At 42.6% G+C, this 24256-nt stretch overlaps 1 protein-coding gene and 2 pseudogenes across 2 annotated transcripts; 1 reads left to right on the top strand and 2 right to left on the bottom strand.

Annotated features, from left to right (window-relative positions):
- Nucleotides 1-1928: 1928 nt before the first annotated feature.
- On the bottom strand, nt 1929-3961 carry LOC113569276 (potassium/sodium hyperpolarization-activated cyclic nucleotide-gated channel 2-like). Its single transcript, XM_035522734.2, has 6 exons — nt 3840-3961; nt 3578-3671; nt 3152-3279; nt 2609-2752; nt 2255-2492; nt 1929-2117 (listed from the first exon to the last, which is right to left on the bottom strand). Exons 1-6 carry the CDS (start codon nt 3936-3938, stop codon nt 1930-1932), a joined length of 891 nt encoding a protein of 296 aa, XP_035378627.2. The 5' UTR covers nt 3939-3961; the 3' UTR covers nt 1929.
- Nucleotides 3962-4062: 101 nt separating this feature from the next.
- On the bottom strand, nt 4063-7940 carry LOC145659224 (potassium/sodium hyperpolarization-activated cyclic nucleotide-gated channel 1-like; annotated as a pseudogene).
- Nucleotides 7941-9312: 1372 nt separating this feature from the next.
- Nucleotides 9313-23703, top strand: LOC113569261 (protein mono-ADP-ribosyltransferase PARP4-like; annotated as a pseudogene). The gene is made up of 29 exons (XR_014125192.1): nt 9313-9413; nt 9526-9604; nt 9764-9856; nt 9984-10142; nt 10661-10798; nt 12386-12544; nt 12872-13023; nt 13166-13297; nt 13436-13534; nt 13640-13817; nt 13913-14060; nt 14296-14438; nt 15317-15448; nt 15590-15676; nt 15806-16077; nt 16191-16269; nt 16404-16541; nt 16715-16910; nt 17136-17206; nt 17972-18235; nt 18602-18772; nt 18898-18978; nt 19074-19154; nt 19551-19646; nt 19778-19921; nt 20128-21426; nt 21764-21866; nt 22868-23000; nt 23362-23703. The product of XR_014125192.1 is annotated as a protein mono-ADP-ribosyltransferase PARP4-like (transcript).
- Nucleotides 23704-24256: the final 553 nt, after the last annotated feature.

Below are 24256 nucleotides of genomic sequence, written 5' to 3'. Positions count from 1 at the left end.
ACGATAGGGAAGGATCTTGAAGAGGCTTTGCAGTGGGTGAATTTAAAACATGGGGCTGAAGAAGCTAAAAGCCTACAGGGTTTTTACCACCTCCTGCAAACCCTGTTTTTTCAGGTCTTCTCCTGCTCATCTTGCTCTCTCACCTCCATGCAGCCTCATCATGAATGTACATAAATACATGCGGTGGAGGGATGCAAAATTGGCTTTGAGTCATGCTTGGAACCTTTCATTGCTGCTTGTGTCAACGTTTTAAATTAATTTCAGATATTATTTTTTATATTCTTATTTTCTAATCCTTCATGTAGTACAGATAGAGCAGGTAATTTATACACTTGATCTGAAGAGTTTGCTGTTCATGTAAATTCTACATGTACTTTCAGGCATGTGAGTATTGTTTTTCCCTATATTTTATAGAAATAAGATAATAGAAGTCATATTAATGACTATTTAAAAACACTTACAACATATGTTTTGTCAGCCTTGCAAGAAGACTAGAGGAGAGAGTTATTTACCTCTATGTCCTCTGTGAAAATGCAGATTCGAAAATGAAGGTCAACATCCATTATAAACAAGATGTTAAAGCTCAACCAGCCGTCACTAAATGAGCTAAATACTTCTTCAGAGAATCCCGTCTACAGTGGAATTGATACAATACTCACAAATATCAACAGCACCGTAAACACGACAGTTGTGCCTGTGGGTTGAAGAGAGTGGAAAAATTAGAACACAATTACCAATCACTTGCTTATAGTGATCTTCAAATGAATTTGGAAAATTGCATTTTTTTAGTCTGGCTCTGCACTCAAACGTGTATTTCATGTTGAATGAACTGTTTAGATACATTTCAGTTGTATTTGGTCAGCTGTGCGGTCCCAATGGTGTATTAGTCTATGTAATGGGAGTCTATGTAATGGGACTCACGCTAATATTACGTAAAATCAGTAACGCAGTTAACCCAGTTAAACCTGTTAGCAGTAGTAACTAGTTAGCTGCTTAACGTTACCAACAACAGGATCTCATAGCTTGCTGGCTAGTAGGGCGGTTTGACCAAAGACTGCACACTTTAACAGTATCTAGCCAACATAGGTAACAGTGACTAACCGTACATTATCCTTCCTTTAATAATGGTAATTGATTAACCATAAACTGTTGTAGTTATAAATTAATAGTCACTAAACTACTTACTACTGACAGATCTGGAGTTAACTAGCTATCGTACTTGCTATGCCAAGTGGCCAGTTAGCCAGCTAACGCTAGCTAGCCAATCTAGCTATTTAGCCCGCGAGCTAGCTAACGTAGCCGTTACGTTATGACGCTACCTATCGTAGTCGTTACGTAAGACGTTACCTTCTACTACTCAGAGGAAGCATCAGCCACTGTCCTGTTTGTTTTTGCTTGCACCTTCACTTTCAGGTATATGCAGAGTTTGTTCCGCTGTGGAGAAAGCAGTCTTTTCAAGCTACACAGACCAACACAGTTACAATCTGGGTTCTCTTTACGACCAGTTTCAATGTCTTTGTCGTCCGAGCCCGCAGCTTCTTTTTGATGTGAGACATTCAGTGTAGGTTTACTACCAGAGTGGATAGGTGCCACTAATTAAGATGATGCACAATTACTCATGACTATGAATCGTTGCTGGCTTAGCTGTCTAGAGGAACTGAAAAATTCAAAAATTCAATATAGGCGTTAATTTTCCACAAGTCGTTTTTTTTCAGAGGCACTTTAATGTTCGCGCGTCAAACTGCTTGTGTGGAGGTGCAGCGAGGGAGGCGGAGTGAAGCCACGTGTAGAATAAAACCTACTTGTAGAACGGATCTGTCTATGTATGTATGTTTAAAGACGTCAATATTATATAGACGTCTGTTATTGTATGGAGAGCCTCAAATCTGGACATATTTGCATATTCATGCTTTATTAATTATATTTGCATTAACTATATTTGCACTTACTCTTCAAATCCTCGTAGTGCTGTTGAGCTAGACTCTCCATGTCCATCACGGTATGATGGAACTCCTGCAGGACCTGATGAAAGTCGTCTGCTGATAAGGAGAACAGGCGGCAGGTCGACAGAGCGCGAACTGTGGCTAGTTGCTTTCCTCTGGTCAGGATGGCAACCTCTGTATGAAAGGACAATCCAGTTCAAAGGTTAACAGAACGCCATCATCTGTCTTAAATAACACCAGAGAGCTTCTGTGAATCTTATCGTCTTCCAGTGAATCTCAGAGTGTAATATGGCTTTCTTGTGATAACTAACCTCCAAAATAGTCCCCATCATGCAGCTCCTTCTGAAAAGATTGTGTCTCCACAATGACCTGTCCATGCTCAATGAAGAACATACGATCACCAGGAGCATTTTGGCGAATGACGATGTCTCCCTCTAGGAACACTTCATGTTGCAGTTTTAAAACAATGGCACTGATTAAATTTGTATCACACTTCTGAAACATGGGCACATTCTTCAGCAAGTGTGCACATAACACTGTCAGAGTTTCCTATGAAATAGAAAGAAAACACTGGTTTCTTTTTTATTTATAAGGAATAATATCAAAAAAGAAATTGATCATTGTCAGTTTTCCAAAATTAATTTCCAGTCAACGCTAATAAACACCTCTTTCAAAGATTTTGACACCAAACTGAGGGAATTCTCATGGACCCATCTTCCTTTGTAGCGTGCCCGGTAATATTCCCTGATACGAGTGCGCAGTTCTCTAGGAAGCCTTTTATAGGTCATGTAGTCTTCTATATGTTTCATCTAAAAGGTAGCACACAAGGCATGGCTTATATTTGTCAATGTGTTAAATCTGATATAACTGTAAAAACTCAGGACACAATACAATGGTGCTTCCTACTGCTGGAGTTGACTTCAGCTTGAGCTAAATGCCAAGAAAGCACATGACTCCTTACAATAATAGTTTTTTTGTTTGTTTGTTTTTTGTTGACTTCAATTGGGCCAGGAGAATAATGTAGAATAATGCAGAAAGCTCAGATTTCTGCTTCATCTAATGTCACAACCATTCACACATCATCGCATCTTTCTAATTGCTGGGTCTTACAAAGAACCAGAATGATGAAATTGGGTAAAAGTAATTTTATGAAATTAAAATTGCTATGTAATTCAACTTTTTTTTGGATGTTGTAGATACAGAAGTACCTTTTTCTTGAAAGTGGTTTCTGATCCATCGGTGTCAATCATCATTGTTAGCACACTGGAAAATATCATAATATGCATAACAATTCCAGACAACATACTAGTCATGACAACCCACATCTCCAGCTCATCTGGAGAAAAAGAAAAAAAAGAAATAAAGTTCTAACATTCATTCTCTATCTGTTAAGTCTTTATACAAGTACACTTTGGAGCAGCTGGTACAAGGTAGACACGAGTATCTTCCTCTAAAAACAGCAGAAGTCAGCTCTGTGCACAATACTGCATTTAGTAGCTAACAAACTAGTTTTCTAAGGGCTTGTTAGCAAACACAAAAAACTGATGTTGGGTCTCTAAATTACAAATGATCTATGATTGATACTCAAAATCAGCCCAGTCAAACAGAAAACTGAGTTTGTGATGCTGACATACCTGTGGGTGGGTCATTGGATCCATAGGAAATCTTGACCATGTGAGATACAGCTCGAAACATGCTAAATAAGTATTTTTCCGCAAATGTACCATTCTCTAAAGTATAAAAGATCATTTTTCATACAAAATTTGCACACACAACCTCTTAGATCCTGTCCTAAACAGGAAAAACATGTATTCCTCCATTCCCAGTCAAGAAGAGGTGACTCTTTCATTACTGAATACAAATTTTATAGCTCACAGTTCAGAAGTGGAAGCTCACCACAACGTTCTCTTTTACAGTCCAGCAGTCTGATGGAAATCCTTGTAGCATTGGAATGAAGTACTGAATACAGCCATTCCAGTGACATAGCAAAACCATCAGTATGAATAAAAATACAATTCTGAAAAAAAATTGAAGATTTTTATCCCAATCCTGTAAAGAGACCAGAGATATAAGACACGTGATAACATTAAACGAATAAAACGTTTAACACTGGGTCTGATTTAAACTGCACTAAGAATCAGCAATAAATGCTAACTAAATCCTCCAGGATCTTAATCTCTACATTATTATTAGGACATTTTCACTAAGTAAGAGATTGAAGTAAAAACTGACTGACTTTTCATAATCATGTAATGTAATTGATTGGTTGAATGGTGTTTCATGCTAACAAATAGAAGAAAAGACGAGTGTGACTCACCCGCTGCAAATAACGAAAAAATCTCACCAGCCTTGACATACGCAGTACACGAATCAGACTTAATACTCTGGCAAACATCAGCACCTTTATCATCTTTCCACTTAGTATTTCAGCTGTGTTGCTACCATGGAAAAATACATCCTGAGGAGAGTTAAAGATTTGTACATGGAAACTCATTGTACATTTCACACACACACACACACACACACACACACACACACAGAGTCCTAGATCAGCCATGGAAGTGGCTGATAAGCAAACAGGACACAGTCAGATCGAGAGATGCCCAGCCAAGCTAGGTTAGTGAGAGCGAGAGAACGAGAGATACATTGCCAGTTCTACAGTTCTGCTTTATTCTCTCACTGAATTTTAAATACTGACTCCTGCTTTGACATGAGGGGGAGACAGGGCCCCTGTGTAATTTTTGGAGCCCTACTCAACAAAATTACAACTTGCGTTGTGTGCACAGAAGGCCGACCAGCTCTGACAGCACTATACAAAAGCCTTAGGAACCAGAGAAAAAAACTGTTTAAAGCTATTCATGAGGGAAGTAAACATTTTTCTTAAACCAAAAGGTGGCAAAGTGGCTCCATGGTAAATTCTTCCAAGCTTCTGACTGTGGCACATAAAAACATTCTTGTTAATTTTTATTGTATTAACGTTTATTTGCACTAATGTACTATTGTAACATTTACTATATACAACGCTCAGCAGTTGTGAGATGTTAAGGAAAATAAATACTCCTTATTCTTACCACTAGAGCAATGACCAAGTCAATGGAGAACGCAGACAGAATGTCTGGTATAAACCAGGTCTTGAGGTATTCATTCCTTATTGCTTTCAGGTCAAGGATAACGATCTACAGAGAGATGAAAATGTATATATTTCAAGCAAATTAGCTTAAAAAAATGTCTGCAAGCTGGACTTGTAAGAGCCAATAAACTTAAACTTCAATAAACTTAAGACCTGCAATATCTGCAATACTGCAATTACTACAGATGCTGCATGGAATACGTATCTAGTTCAACACTGGAGAAGCATTTATAGAATATACAAACAGGTTCATAGCCTTATACAACCGTTTTAAAACAAATATTTCCAATTTACTGTTTCAGTATATTGTGTGTCTGCCATTTCAAATCACTGGGACGTATGGGTGTCTTCTTCATTTTCCCCCCCAACATGCCTAGCAGACAGCTCTTCGTGGAGGAGATGTCTCCCCAAGTCAAGCTCTTTGGGTCTCACTAGAAAATTCATGGATTACTCCCAACATACAAGTTACACAACCTTGGGGTAACTATCATTCCAGTTGATGCATTTACTATCTCCCAATTAATGTTTAAATATTTTCATATGTGTTGAGTGTTTGAGTCACAAAATGCTATTTCACATCCCCTTGCCAGGTCCCCACAGGTTGAAAACTGCATCATTGAGAAAATTCAGTCATTTCTCGACACAGGAGTCACTCAGGTAGGTTAATGAAAATTTTACCTTCATGTCTTCAATTCAGGTTTTTAAAATTATTTTCTTAACTGTTTTTTTTGTTGGGGTTTTTTTGTGTGTACCTGAATTATTTTTAACAGCAATTTGGCTACCTAAATTTTTTAAACTAAAATTTCAAAACTTAAATTCCAAATATCTAAAATTTTGCAAGTACAATTTTCAATAACACCACATTTCACATTCCTTTCAAGAACCATGATTTTTGGTTCAGGTTCTGGTGACACTGATTTAACTCCATAAAAAAGCTTTTAGTAAAAAGCCTGCAATCCTGGAAAAGTGTGACAAATAGATGTAATCAAGATTAACCTGTGCCAGTGGGATGGAAATAGAGCTCAACACAGTGAAACATGTTGACCTTTTCATTTAGTGTTTGCAGATGGCAGTAGCATGAAGGGGCTACCCAGATCCCCCAAATTTCACTACACAGTACTTCCCCTCACAAAAATAAAAGTAAAATGCATCTGATTGCCTGTCATTCATCTGACTGGAATTCTCAGCATGCATCTCATTTACACTGATCGTCTAGTAATATGGGTCACAGTCTAAATTAAACTAAAGACGTCCGTTTTATTTAAAATTACAAAATGAGAACATTACTTTGGTCCACCATAACGTGGAGAATTTGTTTTTAAATTTGATTCTTATCAATTTATGAAATATATATAAATGTCTTCAGATTAAAGCAAATACAAATGCAACCAATTTCCAGGCATATTAGTATATTAGTATTAGTTTTCCTCTATTTTACGACATCAGTTATCATTTTCAAATAATCTTTTAGCATAATATTATTTAAAATAACTACTAGAAGATATCAGTGCCAACTATTGACAGAATATTTATTTTGCAAGAAGACTGAAGAGGTGAAAGTTACTTACCTCACTGTCCTCTGTGAGAATGCCTGTCCGAAAATTAAGGCCAACATCAATTATAAACAGGATGTCAGAAAATAAATTAAAGGCCAACCAGTCATTAACCAGTCACTAATGGAGCTAAATGCTTCTGCAGCGAATGCCATCTCCAGTGGAACTGTCACAAGGCTCACAAATGTCAACAGGACCATAAACAGGACATAGTAGTGCCTGAGAAGAGAGTGAAAATTAAATTCAACAGAATTACCAAGCTCTTATTTACAGACAAGTATTTGGCAATGGATATTTATGTTCCAACTTTGCACTACAGTGGCTTTTCACACTGGATGAACTGTGTAGGAACTGTTTAGTTGTGTAGGCCCTATGCATGCTCAGGACGGCTTGGCTTATTGACTTGCATTGGAAGTCTGTTACATATATGTAATGAGACATGAATGGAAGTAAAGTCAATAGGAGATATGGCCAAAATACAAGGACATGGTGAACTGTTTGTGGCATCATTAAGAAGATTGGCCAGTGGTAGCTCAGTGGTGAATGTACTCTAGTAATCAGAAGGTTGCCAGTTCAACTCTGTAATCTTTAACCTATATGCTTCTGCTGGCCACAGGTAGGTGTGAGTAAATATATCTCATTTCACCAATATGAGATGACATGATATATGTCCCTAGACACCGACCACCCCACCCTTACATTTTTAAGTGCCTAGAAGATATAAAGTCCTGGATGGGCGTTTTTGCAGCTGGTAGCTATAACGCTAGCAAGCCAACATGAGCAATATTGTAATCGGTGTTAGACTGTTAACCTATGTTAGCAATAAAGCACTCGTTAAGTAACATTTGTTTTTAAAGGCTATTTGTTTATTTTTAATGGCTACTTATAATCTGGTTATTAATTAATAGGAAGTAAACGTTAGCTATGCCATAACCCAAGCTGGCTAGCTAGTAGCTGAAGTCTGCCATTACTGGCAAGCCTATCTGGTAGCTGCTTAGCATAGTTAACGCCTAGCTGTACCTTATGGGACTCAGAGGATGGATCACCCACTGTCCTGTTTGTTTTTGACGATCACATTCTTTTTTAACAGCGCCTTCACTTCCAAATATCCTCAGAGAGTTTATTTAGTCGTGGAAGATGCAGACTTTTAAAGTCGCACCAACATGCCTTCTCACAGGCCTTCTCTTCTTGGGCAGTTTCAGCATCTTTATCAGCACAATTCGCTTTGTCTTTTCGATGTGGACGTTTCAATATTTGTTCCCCGTCGGACTGAACGGGTGTCACTAAATCGGGTGTTACAGAATTCTTCATCATTGTGGACTGTTGGCTGGCCTAGCTAGCTAGGTTAGCTAAATACATACCATCTTGTATGAAAAGTCCAAACGTTCAAAAAATACTTTAATTCGTTAATTTTCAAAACGTCATCGGAACTAGCATAATGGTCGCGTGTCAGATGAGGTGGGGGAGGGGCTGGTAAATGGCGCCATCCTTCAGAGGCACCTGGAGATAGTCTGTGGTCCGCGGTGTCCATAGTTCTGTTTTAGGTGAGGAATATAGCGAACGTACGTCAATAGTTCTTACATCAGTAGGTATGGTTTCAAAAATGTGTATTTTCAGGGAAAATACTCTTAATATTGAGTCTCCTGGTTGTAATATCTGGGACTACAGTCATTCATTTCATACACTTTCACCGAGCTCAGCGTAATCACTTCACTTCTTTAGACCTGCACACTGAAGCTCTCAACCACGTGTTTGGCCATTAGTGCAGCTACTGTGGGCTGAACTTAGAGGAGGTCTGTAGCCTTTGCCTCTTTGCCCTTTGACCAGTTATGTGGTCATTTTTAAACCACTTCGCCCTTACTTGTCCAAATAGTACTACATATCACATACTGTGATAGATCAAGAAAGGCATAATCGCAAAGGACGTTATCGTAGACAAAGGAATTTGTTTAGTTTTCTGCCTCGATCATTAATAAAAACAAACAAACACGGTCATTATCTACTCATTTTTTCTATCGTTAAAAATATTGCGTAACAACTGAAAAATTAAAAACAGAAACTGCAGTTAGATTTGATAGTTACTGTTTTTCTTCCCTTCATTTGCTGCAGGTGGTCACTACTGTACGACTTGCCAAATTACACATAACGACATATGTGTCACTTCAGGTTCTGCTCACCGTCAAAGTGACTAAAATATACCCCAGATGTCCATATTACCAGATACATGATTCTCCCATTCCTCAAAGTAACAAACAAGAAAATACAATGTGTAATGTATTAATATCCCTTCAAGAAAATATTTAGGTATTAAAATTGGCATATTCAAAATACCAGGAGCAGTACTCAAATTGTAGAAACTTCCAAGCTACTGGATAAATTGTCTAGCTGAGTTAGCTAGCCTACTAAAGTGATGATCAACATACTGTAAAAAAAAAAAATAAAAATAATAATGAAATTTTCATCAAAGCAGAAGTAACATTGCACAATAGAGTTACAGATATTTCTATAATTTAAATGAAACTTGTAGTTTGAAACTGTCAAAGTGGATCTGCGATGATGAGCTACTGGTAGTTGTGCAAGGCTTAATGTTTGTGTTCCTGGTTCTGAGGGCTGAGACATATTCAGAGGGGAGGTCAAAAGGTTTTGTTGGGAATGTGAGATTGATGGTTTGTTTTGAAACGGTACACGTCATGAGCACTGTTGTGTTGCTCCCAAAGGGCAGAAGGTGTCACAAGTTCACCCAGAGCTCCCGGACAGGAAGGAAGACACATACCTGGAAGAGCTCAGGTGAGATCACCTTTGTGAGGTTCAGACTGACGGCCTGTTGTGCATACGGTTATGTGTGTGTGTTGCTTCTTGTACCTTGCCTAACCAAGGCTGTACTAACCCTGCCATGCAGGTTATATAAGGGAAATGAAGACAACACACCAGAGTTTCCTTCACATTTCCAAGTTGCCGAATACTCCTTTTTTCTCAAGGTAAGTTTATTACATGAAACAGTGTTTTCCTTAAACATACAAAACGATCAGTATACTCGCTATAAGCATGAATATATAATCAGCATACCAACACACGCTCCCATGTGTCTGTTGTCATGGTTTGCATGTGTGTATCTAGCACTGTATGTTTTATCGCAGGCCGTAGTCGAGACCTGGGCAGTGGTGGAGCTCCAGAGTGCCAGAGGAGAGGGAGAACAGCAGTACCGCGTCACGAGCGCCATCATACGTGAGGTGAAGTCATGTGCACCCAAAGGCTCCTTTAAACAGTAGTAACCAGTGAGAATTACTGAACCGACGATGAATGAACGGTGGGCGGGTCCTGACGCCGATGCCCCACCCCCTCTCGCTCCTGCTATAGGTGTCCGTGGTACAGGACCAGCAGGTGCACTGCTGTAGCTCCGAGGACGCTCTGGAGGCGTACGTGCAGTTCAACACAGAGCTGCAGTCCCAGGGCTTCACGCAGACGGAGTCGCTCCCCTCCGAGGCCGAGGCGCTGGCCTCACACACTCTGCAGCGGGTTGGGCAGACGCAGTGCACACACTCTACCTTACTGCTTCATTTAGCACACACCAGTGGGTTTTGTCATTTTCTGGCAAATGCTGGGAAGATGTATGTGGAGACGGCTTTGGTAAACAGGACTCTTGAAGGCTTAGTAACTGTTTTGAGGACCATGGTTATGTTTTTAGGATATTATTTATTTATAAATTGGTCTCACGGTGCTTACACAGCTGTAGACTAAACCGTCCTGCTTGAGGCTAGATTGCAATTTCATCTACTTTCAAGATGAGCTATATCAACTAAGTGGGTTGATGTCACCCGGCTTACAGTCGTCTAATTTGGGTCCTAAACATGATCATTGTGCAGACAGGGTAGAGTGTAGTATATGACCCTGATTAATTCCCTTTGCCAGTGCATGTTGTGTTCTCTGGACAATAAGATTCAGCGTTATTCAGACCAAATCCAGGCCAAGCGCAAGTATGATCATAGCCAGTTCCACACACCTACTGTGGTGTAATGTTTGTGTGTGATTGACAGCTGCTGCTGGAGGAGCGGCTGAGCTGCTGCGACGTCTCACAGGACGTGGGCGTCTTCTTGGAGCTCATCTGGACGGAGGCCCTCGGGTCACTCGCCAGCCTCCTCACTGTCCCTGTTACAAGCCTCAGCCTCAATGACGTAAGGGGGTGATGACATAAGAGTATGATGCAGTAGACCTTATACAGACAGGAAATTAATGTTGGGTATGTAAGTGTGTGATGTAAAAGTGTGATATGTAGGTGGGTGGCTGGCTGGGTCTGCATGCATAACCTGTGTGTGTGTGTGTGTGTGTCTATCCACAACCAGTCTATGCTGTGTGTGTGTCTGCATGTATACATTTACAAACAGCACTTCCAGGACATGGGCAGGAGCTGATGAAAGGGGTGTTTAAGTTTGAGAAGTTTCATAGGTGAGGCGAAAATATATTTTTAAGGTTAGATTTGAATATAGACAGAGTTGCGGAGTGTTGGACCAGAGTGGGAAGAGAGTTCCAGAGTGGAGGAGCACATCTAGAAAAAGCACGATCATCATCGGCGTGTAGGCTGGATAAACAGTACGCAGCCCACCTAAGGAAGATCTGAGAGTGTGAGTGGATTTGTGAGGAAGGAGAAGATCAGACAGGTGTGAAGGAATGAGGTTATTTAGGGCTTTGTAAGTGAGTAGCAGGATTTTAAGCTGAATATGGTATTTTACAGGGAAACCTTGGAGGTGTTGGTGACAGAGAGTGTGGGTATGGGAACGTATGGGGTATGTGTGTGTGGCTGTGTGTGTGGCTGTGTGTGGGAGAGTGGCTGTGTGTGTGGCTGTGTGGGAGCGTGTGTGTGGGAGAGTGGCTGTGTGTGTGGCTGAGAGTGTGTGTGGGTGCGTATGGGGTATGTGTGTGTGGCTGTGTGTGTGGCTGAGAGTGTGTGTGGGTGCGTATGGGGTATGTGTGTGTGGCTGTGTGTGGGAGAGTGGCTGTGTGGGAGCGTGTGTGTGGGAGAGTGGCTGTGTGTGTGGCTGAGAGTGTGTGTGGGTGCGTATGGGGTATGTGTGTGTGGCTGTGTGTGGGAGAGTGGCTGTGTGTGTGGCTGTGTGGGAGCGTGTGTGTGGGAGAGTGGCTGTGTGGGAGCGTGTGTGTGGGAGAGTGGCTGTGTGTGTGGCTGAGAGTGTGTGTGGGTGCGTATGGGGTATGTGTGTGTGGCTGTGTGTGTGGCTGAGAGTGTGTGTGGGTGCGTATGGGGTATGTGTGTGTGGCTGTGTGTGGGAGAGTGGCTGTGTGTGTGGCTGTGTGGGAGCGTGTGTGTGGGAGAGTGGCTGTGTGGGAGCGTGTGTGTGGGAGAGTGGCTGTGTGTGTGGCTGTGTGTGGCTGAGAGTGTGTGTGGGAGCGTATGGGGTATGTGTGTGTGTGTGTGTGTGTACAGGTGAGCAGGGTGGAGGGGTTGTATGTGTGTGTATAACTAGTCGTGTGTGTGTGTGTGTGTGTGTGTGTGTACAGGTGAGCAGGGTGGAGGGGTTGTATTTGTGTGTATAACTAGTCGTGTGTGTGTGTGTGTGTGTGCGTGTGTGTGTGTGTACAGGTGAGTAGGGTGGAGGGGTTGTATTTGTGTGTATAACTAGTCGTGTGTGTGTGTGTGTGTATACAGGTGAGTAGGGTGGAGGGGTTGTATGTGTGTGTATAACTAGTCGTGTGTGTGTGTGTGTGTGTGTGTGTGTGTGTGTGTGTGTGTGTGTGTGTGTGCACAGGTGAGTAGGGTGGAGGGGTTGCTGCTACAGGTGCAGAAGTGTGAGAGTGAAGATGAGGTCCAGCTCCTCCTGCAGGAAGTCAGTACCCTGTTACCGCTCAGAGAGACGGAGGCTGAGGCCAGGGCGAAGCTTGTGTCTCAGAGACTGGACCTCTGTCAGGTAACACACACACACACAGCATAAGCTCAGAAATAAAACGTTTATTGTACAGATATAGGTCATACAGGTGGAATCAGAGGTGGTTCATCCGCACTGCTGATAAAGGATGGATATTCAGCAAATGTATTTTGCTTAGTAACTCGAATCACATTATTCACATTTAATCTTTCATACACACAGTTCACATGGTCACTCTGTGTGTGTTTCATATTTACTGCTTTTGCTTTTGTGATTTGCGGAATGGGCTCAAATTTCATTATAGTATAAAATGTAAGTTTCAAACATGTATTGTTTAAAAATAATATATACATAAATATACACCCTCAGCTTATCCGAGATATTCTGAACGTGAGCGAAGCCACTTTGGGGAACCCCTCTCCCTCTTCTCTGGGGAAGTATTGCACCCTGAGGTGCAACATTGAACCCGTCGCCTCTGAAAGCCCAGAATATCAGTCTGTCTGCAAGATTTTACAAGAGAGGTGTGTACAGTATGTGTTTCGTCTGGGCAAGGAGAACAATGTTTGGTTGTTCTATGTTTATATATTCTTTTACATTGTGTGTGTGTGTGTGTGTGTGTGTGTGTGTGTGTGTGTGTGTATGTGTCTCTTACTGGTTCCACAGGCCAGTCCAGATCCAGCAAGTACTTCGTGTGTGTAGATCATCAGAACTTCATATGTTTAGGGAGCAGCTATGTAACATTAAACCCCTCCTCCATTCTACTTTTCCTAGCAACTTTGTGGGAATCTTGTCACGGTAAGAATCTCTCTCTTCTCTCTCTCTCTCTCTCTCTCTCTCTCTCTCTCTCTCTCTCTCTCACACTCACACTCACACACACACACACACACACACACACACAGTACTTTATTTTGATGATTTGGTTGTTGTGTCCAGAGGTCTGCTGCTGCCGAGGGTTGGAGTTGAACAGCATGGCATTAAAAGAACTGACGTAGGAAATCTGGGAAGTGGCATCTACTTCAGTGACTCTCTGAAGTTAGTGACATAAAAACCCATCTGTACGTAAAAAATTACACTCTGAACACTGTCGTGAGCCTCAGTCATTTTCGATTCGTGTGTGTATATGTTTGTGTGCTCCAGCACCTCTGTGAAGTATTCCAGGCCCAGCGTGACGGACGGCTCACGCCTGTTGCTGGTGTGTGATGTGGCTCTGGGCCAGTGTAAGGACGTGTACAAGAAGGACCCATCTCTGATCTGCGCTCCCGACGGCCACAGCAGTGTGCATGGCGTCCGCCGCACACAGAGCACACGCTCAAGAGTTTGAGGTGCTACGTGTATGCCAAAGCATTTGTCTAGGATGAATATCTCCTTAGAATAGAAGCTGACACCTTGTGCCGTGTGTGTTTCTTGCAGGATGATGAATATGTGGTGTACAACACCGATCAGGTCAGGCTGAAATATGTAGTTCAGTACTTTCTGAAGGAAGACCAGCTGAAACCTTTTGAACCTCACATTGATACCTCTGTGGAGTGTTTACCTTCTGTCATGACCTCTGACCTTTGTGAGTGGTCACCCTTACATCATCTATTCACTGTTTTACACCATTACTGTCACTGATTCTGTCAACTTTATACAATAAGCTTTATTTCAGTCATGGGTTTGTCCCATATTCAATGGTGCTCTGATATAGGACTTGTTGTGTGTGTGTGTGTGTGTGTGTGTGTGTGTGTGTGTGTGTGTGTGTGTGTGTGTGTGTGTGTGTGTGTGTGTGTGTGTGTGGGTGTTTGACTGTCCAGTGTCCAGTGATGACGCAGAGGGGTTGGAGGTCACAAAGAACCCTCTGGAGGATGTCACTCCTGGTTTGTTAGACAGCAGTGGGTCCACACTCCCCCTAGAGGCTGTCCATGTGAGGTGCAAGCTGATGGACCTTCTCTGTCAGGTCCGTTATTACACTGGGAACCTGTCCTGTCCACTGGAATAAAGCTCGGTCACACTAAAAGGGTTTTACCCCAGTTATAGCCACAGTCCACAGTTGGCCTGTTCTACAGCCTGCAGACTGTGGGGGCAGTCAGTCTACGAGGCAAATCAGTTAGTGGTCAGCACAGAAAAGGAACACGTGAACAAGCGGTAGAGGTGCTCGTGTGTTTCCACCCACTTCTAGCTTCAGTGGATGTGTATCAATTATTCGATTGTAGGAGGAGACTAAACTGCAAACTGTATTGCAGTCAATACAGAGTTAGTCATCAAAAACTGAGAGTATAGAAAATCTATTACATAAAATATGTACCTAAATATATTCAGGCAGGCAATTTGTTTAAAGTATTCAATGTTTATCTAGCAGAGTTTATTCTAGCATTATCAGCATTAGCCACCAAGCTCTAGTTCCCCCTCACACTTCATGTACTTCGCACTTTTTTGCTTTAATGTGAATGGCATAATCGGCAGCAAATGTTTGTACGTCTATATTTGTTTTGTTGTTAACTGTCCTAGTAATAGGAGAGCATGTGTTTTAGTGTCAGTGTGTGGTGTAGCTCGGTTCAACAACAAGGCAGGGGTGTCTTAGACAGAGCCCTGTCCTAGAGATCTGCCTCCCTGCAGAGTTCAGTTCGAACCCCTGTCGCACATCCCTGACCCTGTTAATCAAGAGCCAGGTGTGCTAGATTAGGGCTGGGAGTAACCTCCACAGGTTGGTGGATCTGCAAGACCGGACTAGGACGCCCCATCTTACAGCATATATAATAATAATCATATTAAATATAATAATCGTTTTATGTCGGTATTCAAGTGCGTAACTTGTGTTTTTCTTTCTGTGACCAGGTTATCATTTTCCAGGTATACACGAACAAGAGTGACATTCTTATTGAGGCTAAGTACGTGTTCCCTTTAGAAGAGACGGCAGCCGTGTGCGGCTTTGAAGCCTTCATTAACGGGAAGCATGTGGTCGGAAAGGTGCATCTCGCTAGTCTCCCAGTCCTTCCACTGGAGCAGTCCTAAAGCATCCTGTTTCTCACTGCTCTCTCTCTCTCTCTCTCTCTCTCGCTCTCTCTCTCTCTCTCTCTCTCTCTCTCTCTCTCTCTCTCTCTCTCTCAGGTGAAGGAGAAGGAACAGGCCCGTAAGGAGTATAAGCAGGCTATAGAGAAAGGTCACGGAGCCTATCTGATGGACCAGGAAGCACCTGTGTGTTATTCTACTGCTTCCATTCACAGCTCAGATGTTGTGTTCAATCTTAAAATTCCAAGTCAGTCATTCCACTCTTTTGACGTAACTGTGTGTGCATGTGTGTGTGTGTGTGTGTGTGCACATCAGGACGTGTTTACCATCAGTGTTGGGAACTTGCCCGCTGGGGCCACAGTGCTGATCAAAGTGACCTACATCACGGAGCTGGCCATGCGGTCAGGCACTGTCGTCTTTTCCCTGCCTGCCAGCGTGGCTCCTTGGCAACGCTGCAGTAAACACACCAGCCTCCGTTTACTACTCAAAGGTTCATGTCTGGTAGAGGAATTGGTCCTGATGTTGGGTTTGTTTGTGCTGCAGACGTTTGTGGAGAAGGTTGGTGTGAAGGAGCTTAGAGCAGAGGGGTGAGAATGCAATGACATTCATACAACTGTCATTTATAACAGTATATCTGAGAGAGAGTAAATCTCTCTCGCTCTCTCTCTCTCTCTCTCTCTCTCGCTCTCTCTCTCTCTAGGGTGTTCTCTTTGCACATGTCCATTGAGATGCCCTACGAGATCACTGGTCTGGAGTGTTCTCATCGTATCAGAACCAAGGTCTGCTTTCTACTCGTGTGCTTAGCGAGCATGATCCTGTAATGCTGGTTACAGTTCAAACTTGTGGCACTGTGTTTGTACGTAGTGTCGGTATCTGTGTGTTGAGACTGAGTTTGTCCTGCCCGTTTCCGTAGAGGACAGACTGTAAGGCCATGGTCGTGACCCTGCCTGACCAGAGCCTCAGCACTGATGGCTTCCAGCTCAGCTTCTCCCTGTCTCAGATGCACATGCCCAGGATGTGGGTGGAGAAACATCCTGAGAAGGACAGTGAGGTGCAAATGACAACTACGTCCGTTCACCAGTCTCACAAATATGTGCATGTCTGTGTTTTTGGTTTGTTTTTTTGGTTTGTTAGGTAGGATAATACATTTTGTGTTTTATTGTAGTCAGGCTTTTCCATCTGTGGTGCTCTGTACGCCGACACTCTCTCTGCGGCTGCTTGCAGGCCTGCATGCTGGTCTTCTACCCGGACTTTGAGTGCGGCGACGCGCGGTGGTCCGGAGTGAGCGACGTGGTCATTGTGCTGGACACGTCAGAGTCCATGCGCGGGGAGCCGCTGGTGAACGCACGCCGCCTCGCTCTGAAGGCTCTGTGCTCGCTGGACCGCTCCCTGAGGGTCAACGTCGTCTGCTTCGGCATTGGTGAGCGCCATTGTCTCCGTATAAGGACGCACACGGAGGAGTTGTTGCACTTTTGTGGGGTTTTGATTGGTTGTTTGGCTCAAGCGTTTAGCGCTTGAGTGTATTAGCATCTATTCCTACATGGAAAACACAGTATGAGCAGCATTTGGTTTAGTTCTGATAGTTTTTCTGTTTTGTGGATAAAATTTATTTATAGTGTCTGTCCCCATTTGTGTCATTTAATAGATTACAAAGAGGCCTTCCCTTCACCAAGAGTACTAGAGGAAGTCTTTGAACAAGCCAAAACGTTCATTATGGTGAGTATCTATATATCACAATGGTGTAATAAATCTCGTAATAAATAATTGGCTCTACAGTGACGTTCAGTAAGGAAAACATCGGTTGCCTTATGTTGATAATTGACCAATATGAATTGTCTTAAGTAATTAAACAAACTCTTGAGTGTTAGAAAATAATGTCCTGTATGATTTCAGTTTGGATACGTCTAGGGTATCATCACTAGAGTTGGTCTATAACTGAGCTGTGCAACGTAAAACCATATAACCCTATCAGCCATTTCCCCTTTTTGTGTAATCAGTTATTTTAATTTTTGATTTTGTACAACTTTTACATTAAAATTACATTAAAATGTTAAATATGCTTTATTTAGACTTGCCTTACTTCATTCATGTGGGCATTTAAAAATAAAACGTATATATTTTTTTATATTTAGTAGGATGCAGAAGAACAGTAAATGGACACGTGTGGTGTTTAGCTGTAAGGCTCAGTTTGTGATTATGGGATTTTAGAATTGTGGTACATTTAAACCCGCAGTATAGGTATTACTGTTGTACAATACGGTGTAGGTATTGCTGTGGAACGCTACAGTGTAGGTACTGCTGTTGTACACTACAGTATAGGTACTACTGTTGTACAATACGGTGTAGGTATTGCTGTGAAACGCTACAGTGTAGGTCCTTTGTTGTACACTACAGTATAGGTCTACTGTTGGTGCTGTTGCAGTTCCATTCATGGTTCTGCAATTTTGTCCCATTCATTAATTCCCCTGTTGTTGCATATAGTCCTCCCCTGCCGTTGGTGGCAGCACTGAGCTGTGGAGGCCTCTGCGCAGCCTGAACCTTCTGCCGCCGTCACGAGGCCTGAGGAACGTCTTGCTGCTCTCGGACGGCCATATGCAGAACCAGCCTCAGACCCTGCAGCTGGTGCGGGGTAACGCCTGCCACACGCGCCTCTTCACCTGCGGCCTCAGGTGGGCACGGAGCAAGACTGCAGCATAATGCATATGGGGGGGGGGACCAAAAAAAAAAAAGATTGGGATTTTGACAGTTGCAGATTTTTTTCTGCTTTGCGGCTTTCTGATGAAGTGTGTGTGTGTGTGTGTGTGTGTGTGCGTGCGTGCGTGCGTGCGTGCATGTGTGTGTGTTGGTGAGGGACACGGCTGCTTGAATGGTGTGTGTGTGTGTGTGTGTGTGTGTGTGTATGTGTGTCTGTACGTGTATGTGTGTCTGTACGTGTGTGTGTGTCTGTACGTGTGTGTGTGTCTGTACGTGTGTGTGTGTCTGTACGTGTGTGTGCGTGTGTGTGTGTGTTTGAGTGTGCGCGTGTGTGTGTGTGTGTGTGTGTGTGTGTGTGTGTGTGTGTGTGTGTGTGTGTGTGTGTGTGTGTGAATCACTGCTGATTGGCTGTTCTAGGTGAAATCTCAGGTGAGGTGCATGGCATCTCCAGGCTGCATGTCCGTGTCGGTGAAGTGGCAGCGGTTCAACCCCACAGAACCCCCTCCTGTTCAAGCACCCTCACAGCTGAGTGCCCTCTTCAGCAACTGTCACACTCTGGTTTATGGTTTCATGCCTCACTGTTCTCAGGTACTCCAGCCTCTCTCCCAGACAGAGGGCAGCTTCCTGTCGCTTTAACGCAGGCAGTCGGATCATTGTGAAAATTCAGTCATTTCTTCTTGGCTTTTGTAATCTCCAAGTTCTTCTTTACTTAGGCTACTCTGTTTGGTGATCTCAGTGGACAGGAAATTCAAACAATGGTTTCTACTACAGAATTACAGAAGACTAAGGGAACAGTAAGAACTGGACGTGGGAACATTAAATCATCGTAAAAATCTTAACCTCTGAAGAGTCACAGTTTTGAAATAATTTGTGTGTGTGTGTGTTGTAGTTCCTTCACAAGCTTACAGCGAGAGCAATTATCAGAGACTATGAGGATGGCAGTCTTGGCATTAGCGAGGCAGAACATGAGGTTTGCACCATAAGCTTGACATTCATGAAGTAGTTTTAGGGTCTTGTCACGTATGCCTGTTTGATTTGCATTTTGTAACTGATCTGGGAATACAAACAAATCCTGGAACCCTATCCTTGCTCACGCTGTCAGACGCCATAGTGTCTGAGAGACATGCGTGCATTCCTCTAGTGACTTTGTGTCTGCGTCCACAGACGCTCCATGGAGTCCAGTTTCAGACGAGGAAAGTATCCTTACAGTAATGCTGCTCAATGCTTGTACATTAGCAACAAATTTTTTAAAAAGTCCGTGCCGTAACCCTGACCGAGCAGTGGAGCTGAGGACACTTTCCTGTGGTGTGTGTGTGGTTTCGGAGCTGAGCGCTATCCTGATATGGATGTCTGCTGTTCTTGGTAGGGAAGGAAAGCAGAGCTGAAGTCCTACATCATCGAGCTCAGCAAAGAGTTCTCCATCCTGTCTCAGTTTACCAGCTTTGTTGCCATTGAAGAAAGGGTATGACAGCCATTTAACAGGAGAACGGTCACTCTCTGGTCCACATTCCATTAGACCCGGTTTTTGTGACTTCCTCTGTATCTTTGGGAAAGGCAGAGTGCGTGATTGGCTAAGGAATGTCCCTTCTGCAGGATCCGGAGCAGCCGGAATCTGGATTCACTTCCGTACCTGACCTGATTTCAGAAGGGGATGGGAATGTGGATATCCTGCCCTACATGGGCTGGCTTGAGGAGGAAGAGGAGGGTTCTTCACTCAGTGACCCGTACCTCATGGAGGTACTGACAGTTCAAAAGGACGATTTGAAATCCACCAATGGACATGAGCCTGTATTTCACTCTTTCTTTTGAGATTTTGATGTGTGACTGGGCCGTGTGTGTGTGTGTGTGTGTGTGTGTGTGTGTGTGTGTGTGTGTGAGAGAGAGAGAGAGAGAGCTTACTGTACATTTACTCAAAATGGATTTCTTTGTGTGTGTTCTTCCAGCTTGGTGCTGTAGAATGCGACGCAGAGTACAAGAAATGTTTACAAACCAACGGGTCCTCCAGTCTGACATCAGACCTCCCCTGTTCTCCCCCTGGCTCTGAGATGGTCTGTACTGCAGACATGTCTGTCCACATTCTCCACGATGATGAAGAAAGTTCCCAAGATTATGCTCCGCCCCCCAGTGAGGTTTCCGAGCTGCTGGCCCCACCACGAGACACACGTCCTTATATCTGCACAAGCTTTGTTCCAAGTTTGCAGCCAAGTCTTCGTGCTGCTACGTCTCCTCGTGATATTGATGCCCATCTCCTGTCAGATGTCCCTGTGTCTTCTCCTGTCCCTCCTGTACTCGGTGGTATCTCTTCCAGAATTCATGCCATGTCCTCTAGCTTTTTTGGTCAGAGGAGCAAGGGCAATTATCTCGGTGCTGAGCCCACTGTCTCCAGTGTTGCTTCTCTTCGGCCCTTGTCGCTTAGTGGTGCACCTCCTTCTTCTTTTGGTGGTAGAGGCCTTTTTGGCAGTAGTCGACGTTCCCTGATTTGTCTGGACAGAGAACCCTCTGAACCTCTGAATCTTTGTGCAGGTGGTGGTTTTAGTTTTCGGGCCCCTCCTCCTATTGACTCCCAGGCCACGTCTCCTCCCATAACTTCTCATCCCATAACCTCTCCTCCCATATCTTCTCCTCTTATCGCTTCTGCTTATGCCATTGGCTTTGCTCCCCATATCCCTCCCCCTCCTTCTCACAATGCCGCTCCTCCTGTCCCCCGGGCCACTCCTCCTGTCCCACAGGCCACTCCTCCTGTCCCACAGGCCCCTCCTCACATCGCTGCTCCTGAAATCATTGAGTTTGCTCGCCGTATCCCTCCTCGTCGTGCCCTCAACTGCATTTCTCTCTCCATGGCCCCTCCTCCTGTCCCCCAAGCCACTCCTCTGGTCCCACAGGCCCCGCCTCCCATTGGTTTTGGTGATGCCATTGGCTTAGCTCACCATGTCATTCCATATACTCACCAGAGCCATAGCTGTCTTCTCCCCCAGGCCCCTCCTCCTGTCCCACAAGCCCCTCCTCCTCCTCCCATCCCTGCTCCTGCTGTCATTGACCTTCTTCCCCATTCCTCTTCCACTTTGGACACCTCTGATGACTTGGAATTCCAGTTTCTCAAGATGGTTCCTAAGAGGGGATATTTTGAAAAGAGACGTGGCAGTTCTAGACAAGACCTTTTTCGTTTTGCAAGGAAACATGTTCAGAAGAGGAGGCAACCTGACACGATCAACTGGGAGGAGCTGTTTGATCTCCAACATCAGGTACATTTCTCTACATATGTGCACATCACACTGTACATATATTCATACATAGATACATACGTGTTTGCTTCACGCAAATATTCTTACTGCTCTCCACGTGTACAGTTTTTTTTTTTCTTCACTCAAACTCTATGAACTTCTGGTAACTCTATGAACAGAATGGCACCTCATATTTAAGGGTATTTTTGTACATCCGGCCTTTCCATCTTTAATCCAATGAGATTGACATTTACAACTTTCCTCTTCCCTGTCCTAATATTTATGGAGAGCACAGTGGATAAGAGATTTTTTTAATTTGATTTTAAAATGTTTTAATTTTGTTTTTCCTTGGACACAGGATGGCTACTGGGAATGCACCTGGAGGCTGAGCACATTCCTCGGCCTGGATGTAGACTTCTTTGCCAATGTTTTTCTAAAAGAAAAAGGCATCTGCTCTTTGGGTAAAAACACTCATTTCTGTCTAATAACAACAACAACAACAATAATAATAATAATAACAATAATAATAACTAATTTCTGTCTAATAATAATAACAATATTAATAATCATAACTAATTTGTCTAATAATAATAATAATAATAATAACTAATTTCTGTCCAATAATAATAACAATATTAATAATCATAACTAATTTGTCTAATAATAATAACACTAATAATAATAACGAATTTATGTATAATAATAACTAATTTCTGTCTAATAATAATAACAACAATAATAACAAGTAAATTCTGTCTAATAATAATAACAATATTAATAATAACTAATTTCTATCTAATAATAATAACAATAATAATAATAACTAATTTCTGTATAATAATAATAATAATAATAATAATAATAATAATAACAGAATTCTTCTGTGTGTAAATACTAGACCAAAGTGGACTTTTGAAGTGGATTTAACATGGCTAATACATAACACAACATACAGTACCGTGCAAAGTCGGTATACGTTTGTTGAAGAAGAAATGTCTTTTTTTTCAACGAGTCTTCAAATTCTGAACCAGCCACCTATACTCACACCTAGTGGCTTGGCTGTATCAGAGCATGTGTAAATCCGTTTAAAATATGGGTCACCTACATGTAGGGGGTAACAAAAGATTTGCTCTGTGGGTTCATTCAATCTGATTCTTCATCTTATGTGAGCTCCACTTTATAGAAAAATGTAAAAATAATAATCACTTTCAGAAATATTGTTTTATACAGTTCCTTTAATTCCAGTAAATACATGTAAACTTTTATTTAATTTGCAGTCAAAATAACCATTAGGTTATTAATTTTTCAGTAATGTGTCAAATGGCCCACTGCATGTCTTGTCTGAGAACCACGCCTAGCTCTTCTAGGTGACCGTGCCGACAGTCTGAAGCAGTCGTGGCCGTTTGCGCTTCACGTTAAGGATACGAACAAATTAAATCTGTGCAACTGGTTCCTGTGGCAGGGGTGAAGGTCCACACTGCCATCCTCAGGCTGGTGGCCACGTTGCTGGTGCTGCAGTTGGTGCGTGTGAAGATGGTGTTGGGGGTGGAGTTGTTCCACTCTCTCATGCACCTTGCCAACGCCCCAAAGTCCAGGTGAGAAGTCCTGTCTGCACCGTATTACAATAACAAAATATTATGCCATGGAGCTCAAGTTCTTGTGAGGGGTCTAATGTCACAGTCAGATGAGTAAGTGGTGTTTATTGCTATAGCACATTTAAAACAACTTATTTTTGCACCAAGTTATTTAGATAAAGGATAATGGAATTCCATCGGCATGTCCCACATCGTCAGTGTGCACATCCATTTTTATACAGTATGTGTGTTATATGACTTGCTTTGGTTATTAAAAAAAAACACACACAAAAACAGTTTGAAATTTATTTTCAGCATAATCTCATTGATATGACAGGAGTATGGTTGTAATGTCCTGCCCTGCATGCATGTGTCCGTACAGGCCAGCGTGCTGGGAGGCAGTGCAGCGAGCCGTGAGCTGGGCTCAGGGGGCAGACAGGCAGTACCCCTGCGTGTGCACACGCCTCAAGCTCGGTTGGGACTGGGAGTCGTGCACACGGCAGCTTCTGGGCCTGGATGCACCTCCTCCACACTCCCCTCTGCTGCCAGTCCTGCAGAGGAGTGCGTGCACAACCCAGGTCCAGAAATAGAGTTTCAGAAAAAAGTTTCAGAAATATTCACTCAACAGAATTTATTGAATTAATTAATTAATGAACTTGTGCAAAAGGAATGTTGCAGGTATCTAAACTATATAGCTTATAGATATGTATCTTAGAAATTCATCACATATTTCTAAACTATATAGTTATAGATATCTTAGAAATTCATCACAGATTTCTAAACTATATAGTTATAGATATCTTAGAAATTCATCACAGATTTCTAAACTATATAGTTATAGATATCTTAGAAATTCATCACAGATTTCTAAACTATATAGATATAGATAAATATGTTAGAAATTCATTGCAGATTTCTATTTCTAAACTATATAGCTATAAGGTAATATCTTTTTTTTGCTTGAAATTTCTTTTTCTTCTGAACTTGTACCTTAAGTAGTGTTTTTTTCACATGGACAAATCAGTTGTTTAAACAGTTTTTAGTGGATTAAGAAGGAATCGTCACCTTCGCTGTCTGGCTTCTACAGCACCGATGACAGAAGACATGCAGCCCCCAATCCTGTACGCTTGTAGCGTAGAGGAATTTACACGCAGGTTCTGTTTCTTGTTCCCTTGATTATACAATTCCTGTGATTTGACGAATAGTTCAGTAACAATCAAAACCCTTCAGCAAGTGCATGGTTGTGTCTGCCTAGACAAGAACATCTTTTGGCAGTT

This window comes from Electrophorus electricus, chromosome 9, assembly GCF_041902795.1.
Source record: "Electrophorus electricus isolate QZ-2024a chromosome 9, ASM4190279v1, whole genome shotgun sequence".
Lineage (NCBI taxonomy): Eukaryota > Metazoa > Chordata > Actinopteri > Gymnotiformes > Gymnotidae > Electrophorus > Electrophorus electricus.
The sequence above is the reverse complement of the archived record's forward strand: the minus strand, read 5'-3'. Positions and strand labels throughout refer to the sequence as shown.

Coding starts and splice junctions, on each gene's coding strand:
- LOC113569276 (XM_035522734.2), bottom strand. CDS start 3,938: ATGGTTTTGCTATGTCACTGGAATGGCTGTATTCAGTACTTCATTCCA. Junction 3,280..3,577: donor ATCCAATGACCCACCCACAG/GTATGTCAGCAT, acceptor CTTTTTCTCCAG/ATGAGCTGGAGATGTGGGTT. Junction 2,493..2,608: donor TGTCAAAATCTTTGAAAGAG/GTGTTTATTAGC, acceptor TCTATTTCATAG/GAAACTCTGACAGTGTTATG.